Source organism: Salmo trutta, chromosome 6, assembly GCF_901001165.1.
Source record: "Salmo trutta chromosome 6, fSalTru1.1, whole genome shotgun sequence".
Taxonomy (NCBI): Eukaryota; Metazoa; Chordata; class Actinopteri; order Salmoniformes; family Salmonidae; genus Salmo; species Salmo trutta.
Genome location: NC_042962.1, coordinates 42061550 through 42079099, shown reverse-complemented (window position 1 = coordinate 42079099; position 17550 = coordinate 42061550). Strand labels below are relative to the sequence as shown.

The window sequence follows — 17550 nt, the reverse complement described above, 5'->3', positions numbered from 1 at the left end:
GCCTTATTTCAAACTTTCCATTTCTGTAGTGTAGGCTTACTTATCATTGCTCTCTCTCTCTCTCTCTCTGCTCTCCTTTCCTCTCCCTCCATTTCTCTCTCCCCCAACACAGTGCTTTCATTGAAAGGCTTATGAAGGACTTTTTATGGTTAACGAGACTTTTTGGGTACATTACGAAATAGCCTCACCTCTTGGCTGGAGATGATGGGCAAGAAGTATTGCCATTTCATCCAAGAGCGAAACATCCTGTTTTTCTCCATCCTTCAGTGGGCAGGATACTGTTTTTTCTAAACTGTATCACTGAAATAATTCCCAACTCTTCATACCTCCACTAAAGTTGACTTGCGGTATATTTGTGTGTCATGGAAAGGTTTGTTGGCCAGTAGTCCTAAGGGTAACCTGCACACTCATTCAGCTTCTTGTAGCCAAGCTATCAGCATATTATTTTTGTGAAAATAATTACCCAGTAGACCTTACAGGTTTGAACATAGACACAGACAACATCAAATAACATTTAGCTTTCTTTAGGATGTTTAACAGAAATTTAAGTAGGCTGCACTCTGAAGAGAGACTGGGTCGGGTTATATTTCCCTGTGGAGACAATGTGATTATTCACGATTTTCACTTCACGCTGACTGCATCTTTTTTTGCATGAGAATCTTAGCAGCACGGATTTGTCAGCGTTGATACAGTTTGTTTGTTTGTCTCTCTCCGTATAGTTCTTGGCACACGTTTCAGGGCGCAGTTCTCCTGCTGTTTAATCGAAACAAACTTAAATCAAAGTGGTCAAATTATAGCAGGTTGTTTGTAACGCATTGCAGCAAGGAAAGGAGGTTGTCTATAGTTTGTGTGGTGTGCAGTTGTGTTTTTGGAAGCAGATTGCAGAGACAAAAAGGGATATCTATGAGTTCATCTGACTCTGGGTAAGTAGAAAAAGGGCTTAGTTGCCAAAATCTCGCACTATCCCTTTAAAAGCTAATCTCGTCAGAAAGTGTGGCGCTATGCTAAATTAATATAGGGGAAACATTGGATGGCTATAGCTACAGTAGCTAACACCCACCTTGGGAATGCCCATGTAAATACTACTCCTTTTTTGCTTCTGGAACTGCAATGTGTGCCTCTAACAGCCTTTCTTATGTCTCCTCCTCTCTGGCAGAATGCAGCTTGGCCAGTCAACCCGGTGGGAGTGACCGATAAGGATGGGCCAAAGAAGTAGAGCCCACTGGTGAGGAGTGGTGGAGAGGCCAAACAGAACCATAGCGACTAAACTACGCCGAGCGACACCATGCCCCGCCTCCCCTCCTGAACTCTCCTCCGACTCAGTCCCTTCCACTCCCGCTCCATCACACACAGATACAGTCGAGCTGCGGGTCACGCTCGCTATGGCCTCGGCCTACCTGTGGAAGCTGTCGTCCCAGAAGCTGGGCTTCTTCCTGGTGAGCTTTGGCTTCATCTGGGGCATGATGCTGCTCCACTTCACTATCCAGCAGCGGGCCACGCACGAGAGCAGCACCATGCTGCGACAGCAGATCCTGGAGCTCAGCAAGCGCTACATCAAGGCCCTGGCTGAGGAGAACCAGAGTGTCATGGACGGGCCCTACGTGGGAACCATGACGGCCTATGGTGAGTATTGAGCACTGCACAAGTAGTGTTCTCCGTCCTTTGCGCTCTCTTCAAAATAGAATGATTCCACCTTGCAAAACGGTGGTTGTGAGAACTCAGAATTTGTTAATGGTATACTGGGAATGTTCCATTCATTCACTTGGAATGTTTTATTGAATGGAACTCTGATTTGCCAGTTGTTGGTAGTGCTGCAATATTTGATCAACCTCAGTTAGAGAACACAATGTTATTGAATAAGGACAGGCTGAATTGATTTACTGTGTAGGCTAAGTAGAAGTGCCTTCAAAGTCAAAATAGCCACCCCTATACATCCTCTGACATACAGATCATACAAAATGTATAATGTATGCTATTTATAAGCATTGCATTGTATTGTGGTTGTAATGTAACCATAGACAACAGGGAAGACAAGAAGAAAAGATACATTTACATTTTGTCTACAGCAGGGTGCTGCCTCATGTTGGAAAAAGTAAAGTATTAGGGGGGCTAGCCAGCCAGTAACTTGACTTGCGCTAACAGAAGTGAGTTATGCTGATGCAGCTGCTTTCCCGCCATACCTATTAACACCTCACGAACAGCCATCAATAAGTTATTCATGCCGTTAATAGACCCGTTTGGGTCAATGAGAGGCTTCGTTACAAACATGAGATTGGAATTGATTACGCTGAATACATTCTAATGGACGGCGAAAAACAAGAAGATACTGTATAATGACCAGGTAACCAACCAATGCCTAATATGATTTGTCTTAAAACTCTCTTAGCCTGTAAAATTGAATTTAACTGGGTTTGTTAGGCAGGAAGCCTCCCGCCTATCAACCTCAGTTCTGTCACAGTCTGCTAATCGCCAAACCTCAAGAGTACTGACTGGCGAACACGGAGCATTTAGCTGCTCTTGTTCCCCTTAGGGTCTGTGTTAAAACATTGATGCAGAGTGTTGAAGCATCTGCCTTGGGGAAACCCTTGGTCGTACATAGCCGGGGTGTGTCCCAAATGGCATCCTATTCCCTATTTAGTGCACTACTATGGGCCCTGTCAAAAGTAGTGCACTAAATTAGGAATAGGATGCCATTTGTAATACAACCGAGAAGTCTGTTGTTCTAGCAGCCCAGTGCTCTCCGACCCGTTTTTAAATGACCTGGAGGAGGGTATTGAAAGAAATCCTAAGCTTTATCCCAGATCGGTATAATGATATAATCAGCTCAATGTAATGGGCAAATTGCTTAATCATGTCATTAATTATCTCCAGAAAAGCATGAAATTAGTTGTTGCTGCAAACACTATTATTCAGGAGGCAATGAGACAAAAGATCTGTGATACAGTCTTATCTTATCAGAACAGATTCATAATATTCTGTCAATAGCCTGAACTTTTAATTTAATTGAATAAACTTTATTAATGCATCAAATGGAGGAAATGTTTATATGATGTCTTGACCTAGGTCTAAAGAACCAGTCTCGAACCAGTTTATAATGGACTGGATGAAACCAGTTTCCCTGTTTGAGACATGGTCAAATGAGAGAGAACAATCTTAATGTACTTCTTGAGACTAGAACACTGTTTACTCTCTGCTAGAGGTCGACCGATTAATCGGAATGGCCGATTTTAATTAGGGCCGATTTCATGTTTTCATAACAATCGGTAATCGGTGTTTTTGGCCACCGATTTTGCCTTTTATTTAATTTTTTTATTTTTTATTTTCACACCTTTATTTAACTAGGCAAGTCAGATTAAGAACACATTCTTATTTTCAATGACGGCCTAGGAACGGGGGTTAACAGCCTTGTTCAGGGGGGATTCGTTTTTGCAACCTTCCGGTTACTAGTCCAACGCTCTAACCACCTGCCTTACATTGCACTCCACGAGGAGCCTGCATGGCAGGCTGACTACCTGTTACGCGAGGGCAGCAAGAAGCCAAGGTAAGTTGCTAGCTAGCATTAAACTTATCTTATAAAAAACTATCAATCTTAACATAATCACTAGTTAACTACACATAGTTGATGATATTACTAGTTTATCGAATGTGTCCTGCGTTGCATATAATCGATGCGGTGCCTGTTAATTTCTCATTGAATCACAGCCTACTTCGACAAATGGGTGATGATTTAACAAGCGCATTTGCGAAAAAAAGCATTGTCGTTGCACCAATGTACCTAACCATAAACATCAATGCCTTTCTTTAAAATCAATACACAAGTATATATTTTTAAACCTGCATATTTAGTTAATATTGCCTGCTAACATGAAATTGTGTCACTTCTCTTGCGTTCATTGCACGCAGAGTCAGGGTATATGCAACAGTTTGGGCCGCCTGGCTCGTTGCGAACTAATTTGCCAGATATTTACGTAATTATGACATAACATTGAAGGTTGTGCAATGTAACAGGAATATTTACACTTAGGGATGCCACCCGTTAGATAAAATACGGAACGGTTCCGTATTTCACTGAAAGAAAAAACATTTTGTTTTCGAGATGATAGTTTCCGGATTCGACCATATTAATGACCAAAGGCTCGTATTTCTGTTTGTTTATTATAATTAAGTCTATTATTTGATAGAGCAGTCTGACTGAGCAGTGGTAGGCAGCAGCAGGCATTTATTCAAACAGCACTTTCGTGCGTTTTGCCAGCAGCTCTTCGCAATGCTTCAAGCATTGCGCTGTTTATGACTTCAAGCCTATCAACTCCCAAGATTAGGCTGGTGTAACCGATGTGAAATGGCTAACTAGTTAGCGGGGTGCGCGCTAATAGTGTTTCAAATGTCACTCGCTCTGAGACTTGGAGTAGTTGTTCCCCTTGCTCTGCATGGGTAACGCTGCTTTGAGGGTGGCTGTTGTCGATGTGTTCCTGGTTCGAGCCCAGGTAGGAGTGAGGTTAGGGACGGAAGCTATACTGTTACTGGCAATACTACAGTGCCTATAAGAACATCCAATAGTCAAAGGTATATGAAATACAAATCGTATAGAGAGAAATAGTCCTATAATTCCTATAATAACTACAACCGAAAACTTCTTACCTGGGAATATTGAAGACTCATGTTAAAAGGAACCACCAGCTTTCATATGTTCCCATGTTCTGAGCAAGGCACTTAAACGTTAGCTTTCTTACATGGCACATATTGCACTTTTACTTTCTTCTCCACACTTTGTTTTTGCATTATTTAAACCAAATTGAACATGTTTCATTATTTATTTGAGGCTAAATTGATTTTATTGATGTATTATATTAAGTTAAAATAAGTGTTCATTCAGTATTGTCATTATTACAAATAAATAAAATAAAAATCTGCCGATTAATCGGTAGAGGCTTTTTTTTTGGGGGGGGGGGGGGGGGGGGTCATCCAATAATCGGTATCGGTGTTGAAAAATCATAATCGGTCGACCTCTACTCTCTGCCATAGAAATGTAATTATAAGTTCTAGCTTTTTTATGCTTTTGATTAAATAAAAGTAGTAAGGAGACAAATTTACTTCATGCTACAGTATTTGTACTCCCTCTGCAGATCTAGGATTCGTCTCAATATGACATTAATGCATTTAAGGGGAATTATGACTTCCTCTCTGCTCTCAGTAAATTACCCATAAAATCTGAGTGCACATTAATTAAATATTGTATCAAGACTGAATTGGTCTGGTGGTTTATGTGGTGCATTGAACATTGTTTATTAGTTTGAGTAGATGGGAATTTGGACTGAAGAGAGAGAACTAAACCATATTCCAGCTAACCTGTTTCCACGCTTTCCTTTTGTGAGAAGAGTTTATTAAGTTTATAAATATCTGGTTTGACGAAAACCCATCTTTCATAAAGCATGTTGATGAGTAAGTTAAGAATTAGGAGCTTATTTTATAGGAATAGGTCATGCCTTTCATTAAATAGCAGAAAACACATTATTTAGTCGACATTCATACCGGTTATAGACTACGGCGTTATTGTATATCTGAACGCAGCTGCTACTCTATCGAAGCTGTTGGACACAGTTTATCATAGTGCGCTACGCTTTTATTACAGGTGATAGGTTCAGTACACATCTCTGCATTCTGTATCAAAAAGTACCGTAGGCTGGCCCTCTGAAGTATCGTAGATCGATAGATTTTACTCGTTTTGTTTCTAAAGCCCTCCTGCGTAAACTTCCACCATACCTTACTTCATTGTTAACGTACAGATGTACGAGATATCAGACCTGTTCTCAGGGAGGGCTAACTCTAGAGATCCCTTCCATCTCCACTGAGTTGGATCAACTGACTCCCCTGAGTTGGATCAACTGACTCCCCTGAGTTGGATCAACTGACTCCCCTGAGTTGGATCAACTGACTCCCCTGAGTTGGATCAACTGACTCCCCTGAGTTGGATCAACTGACTCCCCTGAGTTGGATCAACTGACTCCCCTGAGTTGGATCAACTGACTCCCCTGAGTTGGATCAACTGACTCCCCTGAGTTGGATCAACTGACTCCCCTGAGTTGGATCAACTGACTCCCCTGAGTTGGATCAACTGACTCCCCTGAGTTGGATCAACTGACTCCCCTGAGTTGGATCAACTGACTCCCCTGAGTTGGATCAACTGACTCCCCTGAGTTGGATCAATCAGCTTTTAGTTTTTTTGCACCTTACTTGTGGAATGATCTCCAAGGCTCTCTAAAATTGGATGAATTGGTGCCTCTTGGGCAATTTCAAAAGGCTGAGGACCTTTTTACTGAAGAATGTGTTTTGTTTTCAATGATTATGTTTAGCTTTTTGTGTATATCGATGTGTATACAGGGCACATCTGTGAAAGAGACCTTGATCTCACCATGACTCCCTGTTAAAATACAAGTTAAATAAGAGAGAGAGCGAGAGAAGCCTTCTGTAACAGACGGGATTGAAGGTCGAATTATAAGGAAGCTGCACTAACTGCATAACTGAACGTAGCTTTGGGACACAACATCAGAAGTGTGTGTATTGGTTGGACTCCCTGAGTTGTGCATCGATCTGGTGGGTGGCCACGAAAAGAACCATAACACAGTATAGCTGGCTTCACCCCAAAAATAGCATATTTATAATCTCTAGGAACTCTACTTAACAGACAAAAAGTTCAGGCGTTTACTTGATAGTGAGGGACACATTTCACTCCATGTATGGTAAGTAGAGTTCCTAGAGATTCTAAAAACATTACATCACATGTGGTTACTTGGCAATGGTAATATAGTATACGTAAGGTCACTATAATTACAAGATGCATGCATTTCTTACATCTGCCATCAGCTCACATCAGTGTTGTGGGATTTGTGCATGTGGACTGTGATGTGATACTGTGTAATATCACTAGGCCAAGAGCGAGCACACAGCTGCATAGAAATATGGATTAGTCTCCCCCATCTGTCAGTCCGACTCGAAGTAAATACATCTCTGGATTTGTACACCACATAATCAGAAAATGATGGGAAAGTAATTTTGTGCATTGTCTCCAATATAATATATTTTCTTTGGAAGCATTGCTTTCATTTGAGTCTTTAATATAATTTTTTTGCATAGTTTCAAAATACTGTACAGTATGTTTAAAACAATCATGTTCATTTTATGGAGCTCCCATCATTTGAGTGGTTACATGACCAAGCCTCATCTCTGTTTACCAAACAAAGTGACAGGGTCAGGCTGTTGAAATTGCAGATTGTGCCTTTAGGGGGAAAATAGGCCTATACTTTTTTTTAACTTGATGTTGGCCTACTTTGTTAACTGAACCAAGTTTATTAAAGATCTGGGCTGGTTCCCCATTTTACAACCTCAGAAATTAGTCTGAATTTGAATATTATTTATTAACAGATAGCGGCTCTCTTAGTTTGCTTGGTCTGCTATTGTCTGTTTAGTCTACTCACTCAGTATGTTTAGGCTGCAATTATTGTTTTTTGTGGGTCTGTCTCTTGAAAGATGACACTTGGCTGACTGTGAGGGTCACTGAAATAATGAACACCTTATTTCCTTAATAGTGCACTACATTTGACCAGAATCCTATCGACCCTGGTCAAAAGTAGTGCACTATTTAGGAAATAGGGAGCCATTTTAGGACACAGTCACAGTTTGTCTCCATGCTCATCACGTACCACGTATCGGCTCATGTAGACATTTGCTGTGGATATGAGTGAAGACGTGACTCAACTAACACAGTTGGTATCTGTAAAGCGCTGTGACTGCAATGTAAGCTTTGCTCCCTCCCTATGGGTGCCTCTGTGGAGAATGAACGTGTCAGGCTTTCGCATGCATATTTCAACTCTCATGTTTCATTTTGAAACGTATTGGTTTGTTTTGCTTTGGGAATGAAGACCGAGTCAAGTCATTTATTTCTTTAGCAGACAGGTGGTAACGATGAATGGGGAGTTGGGGACTATTAAAACAACTATCACAACCTTATGTTAATTCAGTTCTGTAACAGTAGCTTTTAATAAAGGTGGGTGTCTAGGAAATGATCTGACCCAAAGAACTTGGATAAGTAACATACTACTACCACCACTGTCTTCGTAAATCAACGTATCTATGTAATAGTAGTATTTTTACCACAGTTTGGCCGAATACCCAGTTCGGATTGGTTTTGATGCTGTGAATTGTACTTTGCTTTTCTTACAGTAAGCCTATCTATCCCATGGATTTAGCAAGCCTGTTTTCACACCTGCTGTATACACTACTTTGCCACTTGAATGCAGACTGTCCGCACTCCAGCCTGAGCCACGCATTTACATTTCCCTTTGTTTTAAGCTGGCTTAATTAATTTCAATGTTCCGTGCCTGTCGGAAAGACCGAATATTTCATCTGTTAACATAAACCTCATCGTGCTTTGGGCACTCCTTTGCAAACATGCCGAGGAATGTTTATTTCTGAGACTCAATTGGCTGCGACCTGTAAAACATTTAATTAGCTACACACACAGATCAGCCATGTGGGGAGATGGCCTACTCTACCTTGTCCAGGTTGGGGAGAGATGGATGGAATGGGCAGTGTGTTTGGACTGGGTGGCAGTGTGTTTCTTTCTCTAGTGCTCATTTCTCTCTGTCTGTGTTGATGGAGGTCAGGCCGGGCGGTTTCTGCTCAGGGAAATGTGTTTCCCCAGGGCACAATCTAGTGTGTGTAATTATGTTCAGCCTGATGCAGTGGCAGCTCCACTCTATTTCCGACAGAGCACTGCTTTTCACCAGAGTCGTATGGGCCCTGGTCAAAAGTACTGCACTATATAGGGAATAGGGTGGCATTTGGGACGTAGTCCAGCTTTCAGTTGATTTCTTCCTTGTCTGACACAGCGACGCTCCCTCCCGGCATCTGCTTATCTCCGCCCCGCGCAGCCGTGCAGAGCAGACAAAACGCTGCAGCCTCCCTCTCTCCCTCACGCCTACTCTCCTCCCCTGACCATGGCAGCGCACACAGGCCTGTTTCCCTCCACGCCCTCTTTCTGGCACGATAGGGAGTGACATATCAAATGCGACGCGCGGCCAGAGAAATTGCACCGCAATCGCCGCGCTGACGTGTGACAGACGGGGTGTGATTGCTGTCTTCACAGCTCCACCGCCTCATGGAATGTTAATGAGGTTGACGACATTCTGGAATATTCTTGGGGCGCCGGCAGGAAAGGAAAACATTTTAGGGGCAGGAGGGTCATGTCATATTTAATTTTCTCGGTAGCTACTAGTCAAAATTGATCAACTGTTTTGTGACAAGATCTTAGGTCATACCAATAAACGATATGTTAAGCATGTTGGATTTTCTTTTAAATCAGAGTTATATGCAAACTAATAAAATTGAAACCGATGCCAAAATTTGTTGCATTTACAAGTCAACATTGATCAACAGTGAGATCTTACAACACCATAAACGATGATATGTAAATAATAAAAAAAAAAAAAAATCTGATCGTTATAACAAATGGAATTGAAGCCACTCAATGTCCTCATGGCTGTTGGATGGTAAATATCAGATAAACACCATTAGGCCTTCGCACCGAAATGCCAAGCCTTGCATACCATTTCCTGAAATGCTACTGAAACAAACAGAGATGATGTCATTGTGAATATCAGCTCACTGTAGTGTCATTTCTATCCCATCCCACTTCTTATTGGCTAGCTACTGGGCTATGTCCCAATTATCTCTCCTTGCTCCCAAAATATGCATTTGTTCACTACCCTTCACCGATTTGAAACGAGATGAGTGGTATAAGAAACATGGTGGGAACTCCCACTTGCCCATGGCTCCACCAATCAATCCAATGCTCTTAGATTTGTGAGAAGTAGTGAACGAGGGCACACTTCAGGAAGGAGACATTATTGGGGCACAACTATTGTGAATGTCAGCTTACTTTTTTCAATCCCATCGTCCATCCCACCTTTTGGCTAGCTACCGGAGTCAGGAGATGCCCATAGAAATGCACAGACCTAAATGAAGCAGCAAGGTCATTCTCAAAGATACCCGCCAGCTCAGTTAAACATTTAAATGAGTCCCTTAATGGGCAGCATGAAATCAAATCAAATCAAATCAAATTTATTTATATAGCCCTTCGTACATCAGCTGAAATCTCAAAGTGCTGTACAGAAACCCAGCCTAAAACCCCAAACAGCAAGCAATGCATGTGAAAGAAGCACGGTGGCTGGGAAAAACTCCCTAGGAAAAACTCCTGAGAAAGGCCAAAAACCTAGGAAGAAACCTAGAGAGGAACCAGGCTATGAGGGGTGGCCAGTCCTCTTCTGGCTGTGCCGGGTGGATATTATAACAGAACATGGTCAAGATGTTAAAATGTTCGTAAATGACCAGCATGGTCAAATAATAATAATCATAGTAATTGTCGAGGGTGCAACAAGCACGTCCGGTGAACAGGTCAGGGTTCCGTAGCCGCAGGCAGAACAGTTGAAACTGGAGCAGCAGCATGGCCAGGTGGACTGGGGACAGCAAGGAGTCATCATGCCAGGTAGTCCTAGGGCTCAGGTCCTCCGAGAGAAAGAGAGAAAGAAAGAGAGAATTAGAGAGAGCATATTTACATTCACACAGGACACTGGATAAGACAAGAGAATACTCCAGATGTAACAGACTGACCCTAGCCCCCCGACACATAAACTACTGCAGCATAAATACTGGAGGCTGAGACAGGAGGGATCAGAAGACACTGTGGCCCCATCCGATGATACCCCCGGACAGGGCCAAACAGGCAGGATATAACCCCACCCACTTTGCCAAAGCACAGCCCCCACACCACTAGAGGGATATCTACAACCACCAACTTACCGTCCGAAGACAAGGCCGAGTATAGCCCACAAAGATGTCTGCCACGGCACAACCCAAGGGGGGGGCGCCAACCCAGACAGGAAGACCACGTCAGTGGCTCAACCTACTCAAGTGACGCACCCCTCCCATGGACGGCATGGAAGAACACCAGTAAGTCAGTGACTCAGCCCCTGTAAAAGGGTTAGAGGCAGAGAATCCCAGTGGGAAGAGGGGAACCGACAAGGCAGAGACAGCAAGGGCGGTTCGTTGCTCCAGCCTTTCCGTTCACCTTCACACTCCTGGGCCAGACTATACTTAATCATAGGACCTACTGAAGAGATAAGTCTTCAGTAAAGACTTAAAGGTTTTAAATCCAATGATTTATTGGGGTCGCTGAAATAAGATGATCCTCTCCTTGTTTTTCATTTTTCAGAGGAAGGCCAATAAGAACGGGCCGTCTCAGTATACAAGGCATACTCAGATTACTCACACTATATTGATTAGCCTAGTTATGAAGACGAAAATAGAAAAGCATTTTCTCTGGGGGTGAGTGTGGAGAGATACTCACTGGCATTATATCACTATGCTGTAATTTCCTCCCTGTCCTTCAAGAAGTCAACCTGAGATTTGAAAATGACTATTCATGAGATCAATTAAAATGATAGGAAAATGAAAGGGAAATATAGAAAACACTGTACTGTATATTTTAGCCTCAAGTTATGTTAGCTGGTTAGCAGTAAGACTTATGTGAGGTATCTATGCTTCATACTATACTGTGTTCCCTCCTCCAGATCTGAAGAAGACCCTGGCGGTGCTCCTGGACAATATCATGGTACGGCTGGGCAAGCTGGAGTCCAAGGTGGAGAACATCTACAACGGCACGGGGGCTAACCTGACCAACGGCACCAGCACGGTCACGCCCAGCGCCTCCAATGCAGAGAAGGTCAACGTGGCAGGTGAGGCTCACGCTCTCCCTCACTAGCTTACCCCCCCCCCCTTGAAGATGGCTAAATCTTCTTTTATTCAAGACATTCAAAACAAGACATTGCACCTTGAAAATCCCCAGTCCTAATTCTGGAACATATCAAAACAACAAGACATACAGCAGGGGTGTCAAGCTCAGTCCCTGGAGGTGCTGAGTGTCTGTGGATTTTCGCTCCTCCCTTGTACTTGATTGACCAATTAAGTTAGTTAGGAGCTCACCTGGTTTTATAGGTCTGGACACAAATTGAAAGGAAATATTCAAAAACAAACTAACAGACACTCAGCTCTCCAGTGAATCCGATGTGAGCTTAGGTGAATAGTGTTATTTATGCTGGCTAAGAATAAAGCTGTGCTCTGAGCCTGCACTGACCAGGTCGCAGTTGTAAATGAGAACTGGTTCTCAACTTGCCTACCTGGTTAAATAAAGGTGAAATAAAACATTTAAAAAATTAAAAATTAAATGGCTCTATTCACCCTTGTTACCCCTCTGTCCTTTAACCTACTGTAAGCAGTTGCTCCAATATTCAAACCCATAGAAAACCTTTCTGCTTTCGCATACCTTTTCTGCGAGAACATAGAAAGCTCTCTTATAAGCCGCGGCCTTGAACATAACTTAAATAAGGCCTCTCATTCACACATGCGGCCGGCCCCTTTTTATTAGCCTTCATTTATTTTCCTTTCAGTTTTAAGATGACATGTTTGCCGGCTGTGAAATACTGAGTGTTTGTTTGCTCGGGTGGGCCCTGGGATTGGCTCTCAGTAGTTTGTGAATTTTTTAGAGGTTTCAATGGGGACTTTGTGTGGCGACTGAATATGGTCGGAATTAGATTATGACGATTGAGTTACAAAGTGAGCGTTTTACTCTTGAGAGAGCTAGGCCCATTCCGTTCAGGCTTCAGAACGTTTCTTAAACAAAAGAAAGAATGTTCAACTCGGCCTCCTCTGTGTGTTAGGATAATTTTGTTTAAAAAAAAGAAAAAAAGAATCCGGCCTCCGTCTTGGGCTGCTTCAGTATCAGTGACAGTTCCCTGCTAGCTGTGTCGGTCAGGACATTGTGGTCCTTCTGTAATGCAGCAACCGCCACTTCCTGTTCAACAGCGATAACAAGATGGAGGTTATCTCCCATACCACATTAACGGTGCACTGATATCTCAATCACACCCTTTATCAACCAATGAAATTCTCTGGCTTTGGACTAGTCAAAGGAAAGAGACCATACCGGTTGTCTTGACTTCTAACCTGTAAATAGACACACGTATCATTTGGCCGTGTGGTTTGCCCCAACAGTCTGAGTCGTCCCTGAAACACCACTCTTCCTCTGTCCTGTGTGGCAGACAGCCCTGCCAACTCATTTGCTGCTTTCCCCTGGGCCATGTGGGGCTCGGAAGGCAATTACCCAGATAGGATCTGGACAGTGATGGGTTCACGCATGTCTTCTGAGAGGCTGCTAGCTATCAAGGTGGAGCACCCAGGGCCCCAGGAAGAGGTGTAGCGCCCCCCCCCCCCCTCCCCTTTCCCTGCTGCCACACTGTTTGCGCCCTGCTCAGCCATGGACAGAGGCCTCTGTTCTGACTATCAGACCTAACTACCGCTAATGTACTGCCTAGACAAAATATGCTGCTTTAATCACTGTAAATATGCACATTTTGGTATAATCATGAAGTAAACATCTTTATCTCCCGAATTTGATTGTCGCAGCTAGATGGCTTTAAAATGAGCACATTGAAAAGCTATCCCTCTGTTTTTGATTTAAGAGCAAACACGTTTCCATCTGACAAAATGCGCTACCATGACAAGCTCCATTGGGGGTAGCACATCCTTAGTGGGTAGGTCAGTATCTCCGAATACCTCTCTTCACTAAAGCTACAGCCCAGATGAGCAGGGAGCAAACAAACATGTCACGTCTGGCCAGTGCCTGACCCACCTCACAGCTGTGTATGGATGTGGCTGAGTCACCACAACCAGTCACGCAGTCAGAACTCAGAGGGCAACGCCTAGTCCCTTCCTAACTGCTCTCGACTTTGGGACGAAGGTCTTTGACAATGCTTCCTCCATGTGGACTAAATAAAAACGAAATAAACACTTGTTAGGCTTATCTGTTTTTACTGGCACAGTTTGGATTCGAGACCTACTCTGCAATTGAATGGCCTAACTCATGGAGCCATAGGCATCTCAGACTGTTGGTGGAGGAGGACCCTTAAAAGCATCTGAAAGATGTTAGGTCATGTGACCAGGGAGGGTCTGCGGTGGCCACTCTGCTTCCTTGCAGTTATGAGCAAATTTGAGGTCAGATAAGGAAGTTCATGCGAGGTATGTTGGGGTGTCACTATTTAAGTTACACATTGTATTGTGTAGGCCTAACTCTGTTCTTTATTCCAAGTCAGTTTTGTTTTTGTCTATTTTATGGGGTTGTGGGTGAAATAAGGAAGTGTTAATGAGAACAGGGCTTCACTGTCCTTTTGTGGACTTATTTACACACGGTTTTATCTTTGTATGTTTTATGGTGTAGTGGCGATTTTTGCATCCCTCATTTGATGACTATTCTTAGCCAGTTGGGGTCTCTGTTAGAGGACTGATATGCAGAAGTAGACTAATATCTATCTAGAGTCTACCCTTCCTAATGTCTACATTTCCTAATGTTTTCCTTGTTTGGGAGCACAGCACTGCTCAGGACTTTTGGTGGTTTGCAGACTGCTGCACAAGCCTCCTCCAGACCCTAACATTATTCTGTGACAAATAACATTACCTGCAGATAAAACCCACACAATACATTCTGTCAACCTTCTTGTTTGTTTTGTTATAAGAACAATTTCCAATAAGCTGAAGTAGAAAAGCCACATGGTATTAATACCTTTTTTGAGTTTCATTACCAGGATTCTATACTATGACAATGGTATTTAGGCCTAGTTTTCACAAATGCTTGTCTTTAGTGTGGATATCAATCTGCCATTTTTTCCCCCTGTTGGTGGAGAAGCATAGCGTAACTACTTCTGTTGTCCTGTATTATTACTATATCTTCTAATCTATACTGAACAAAAATATAAACGCAACATGCAACAATTTTGAAGATTTTACTGAGTTATAGTTTAAATAAGGAAATCAGTCAATTGAAATAAATTCATTAGGCCCACTCCCCCTCAGACGATCCCGCAGGTGAAGAAGCTGGATGTGGAGGTCCTGGGCTTGGTGTGGTTACACGTGGTCTGCGGTTGTGAGGCTGGTTGGACGTACTGACATATTCTCTAATACGACCTTGGAGACGGCTTATGGTCGAGAAATGAACATTCAGTTCTCTGGCAATAACTCTGGTGGACATTCCTGCAGTCAGCATACCAATTGCACTCTACCTCTCAACTTGAGACATTGGTTTTTTCAGCTTATGAAACATAGGACCAACACTTTACATGTTGCGTTTATATTTGTGTTCAGTATATTTGCTTCTGTAAGCTCTGAACATCATCTTACTCCATGTTACATTAGGGGGCTTGCTGGGCTCAAATGTGAGAGCATCAGAGCATTTCACTGTTTTAAATTAAATTTATTTGACAGGGACAATTCACATTCCACAACATTTCAGTAAGTATGCCAGATTTAGCTAGCAGCTAGTTTCCATCTGTTGTCACTTGAACTCTAGCAGGTCACCTTTGAAGAAGTGAATCTGAGAGGTCCTTATCGGGTGGGCCTAAATAGCTGCCTGGGTCTCCTCTCCGTCCAGAGCCACTTGATGTGAGTTCTAAGGGAAAGGCTATCACTCTCCTGGTCTGAGCTTCTGATACCTGGCACATCCACTACACTGTCTGGCTGCCACCATTCAGCTCAGCTGGGCTAGAGACACAGAGGATCACAGAGGCTCTTAACAGCACAAGGATGGCTCAATCTGGATTTGGCTCAGCGGGAGAGGATTGATTCAGATTGATTCAGCCAGACTCAGAACGGCCTTGGTGTGGACAATTGTCTGCCTGTTGATGCAGCCAATCACTAAGCAGTGTTTTCCTCTGAGTGTTGGCGTAGCTCGTTAGCTGTCCCTCTGCTGAATTGCAATCATGCTGGTAGATGGAGGAGGTGAAGGGGGGGGGATGTAAAGAGGATGAAAGGCCAGGTGCCGGGCTCCTGAGATCTGTCTGGCTCTCTTCTCGTCTCCACCTAGCTGGCTGCCTTTGAAAGGTGTGGATGTTGCTTTTGGCATTGGCCGCAAGTTGGGCCTTCTGTGTGATTTGTAGCGAGTAGGCTGTTGATTTTGAGACGCTGCCGGCCGTAAGTGCGGACAGAAAAGCCCTTTTCTGTCTCAGAATGGCCCATCTCTTTGTCTTCTTAATCTTTGTCATCGATTGCATCACGCCCGACCTAGGACAGACGACTGCCGACAATGGACAGAGGGCTAAGGTTTCAGTGTTGCCACACGGGACAATGACGCCGCTGCCTCCCTGTGCACGGTAACCCTAATGCATCACGGCAGAGCTAAGGCAGGATTATAATACTGCTTACAATTTCACCTTGCAGACTGCTGCTGTCACAGAGAATGCTTCTCTCTCTGAGGAAGGAATACTACTCTCCCTGAACAGTTGACTATCAAAGACACTCTGGGAATGACATGGCATGGATGAGTCGTGCCAATGCCATGTTATATAGACGTTGGCGAATCTGAGGTTTTTGTGCCGAAATGATGGGCCAACCGTCTAGCCCTCCTTTGGATTAGACATAATGTGCTGTGATCTGAGGTCTACTAGTGGCGAGTGCAGAGGCTGTGTGTTATCCTCTCACCGAGTGCTCCGCTCTGTGTTCTGAGAGGATTCTGCCCCCTCCAGAAACACATCACCCACCGACCGACTGACACTATCCAATCCGATGTCTCTCTCTTAAACAAATCAAAGTCCAGTTCTCCGCCGCTCTCCGCCTTCCAAGAACATGGGGCCTGTTCAGGAGGGTATAGTGTTATGGAACATTCAGATAGAAACGTGTTGTGTAGAACATTAAATGGTTGTCTGTCAGATTTGTTGGCTTTATTCATTTTCTACCTTCAAAGTTTAGAGCTTTTCACCTCCATGACTACACCACAGCTTTCTGTGTGCACTCCTATAGACTTTGACAAGGGTTATTGTGTACAATGCAAACCCCAGACCTGCCAGTGCTAAGTATGTCTTGGCTCAGTAGTCAGGGGCAGGTAGGACAAACATGTTGACCACTAAAGACCTCCCGGTTCAATGGCAGTAATAAGATTTGCTTGACAAAGAATGGCTCTACTGGGAAGCAGCATCTGAGGTCTGGCAATTACAGGATCTCCAATGCACTTTCTCTCAGGTTGGTAATGCTGTACTCTATTGGCAGTGTCGACTGCGTTATGGCCTACACAGGTCCAAATATGAGTGAGTCCTATCGCATTCAAAAATGTGCATTCAAAAATGTGCATTCAAAGTTTTTTACATTTTCATTGGACCTTGACACAAAACCGCCCAGACACATTCTTCCAAATATTTGTTTGAGTCCCAACCATGGATCTTGCGGATATGGATCGTTTATTATATGTTTGGAGTTCCGATTTGAGAGACTGACCTCGTGCACATTTGAGCGTGTGTGCATCAGAAAACACTTCATAGCTTGGCGCATTGACTACCTTGGACAGCCTGACATTGTGAGAGGCACTTCTTCACTGTAACATCTGACCTCTTTTCCATTAATACACAGTGTGACATGCTACACGGGCTGACATTTGGAGGATGTGGCAGGAACATGTCT

General features: G+C 43.4%; 1 protein-coding gene across 1 annotated transcript in view; it reads left to right on the top strand.

The window, feature by feature from the left end:
* Positions 1 to 17550, top strand: part of LOC115195944 (alpha-1,6-mannosylglycoprotein 6-beta-N-acetylglucosaminyltransferase A) — a 117941-nt gene that overhangs the window by 19397 nt on the left and 80994 nt on the right. The window contains exons 2-3 of the mRNA XM_029756299.1: positions 1157 to 1623; positions 11625 to 11789. Of these exons, the coding sequence (XP_029612159.1) occupies positions 1383 to 1623; positions 11625 to 11789 (406 nt within the window). The 5' untranslated portion in view covers positions 1157 to 1382. The remainder of the gene's footprint in view (positions 1 to 1156; positions 1624 to 11624; positions 11790 to 17550) is intronic.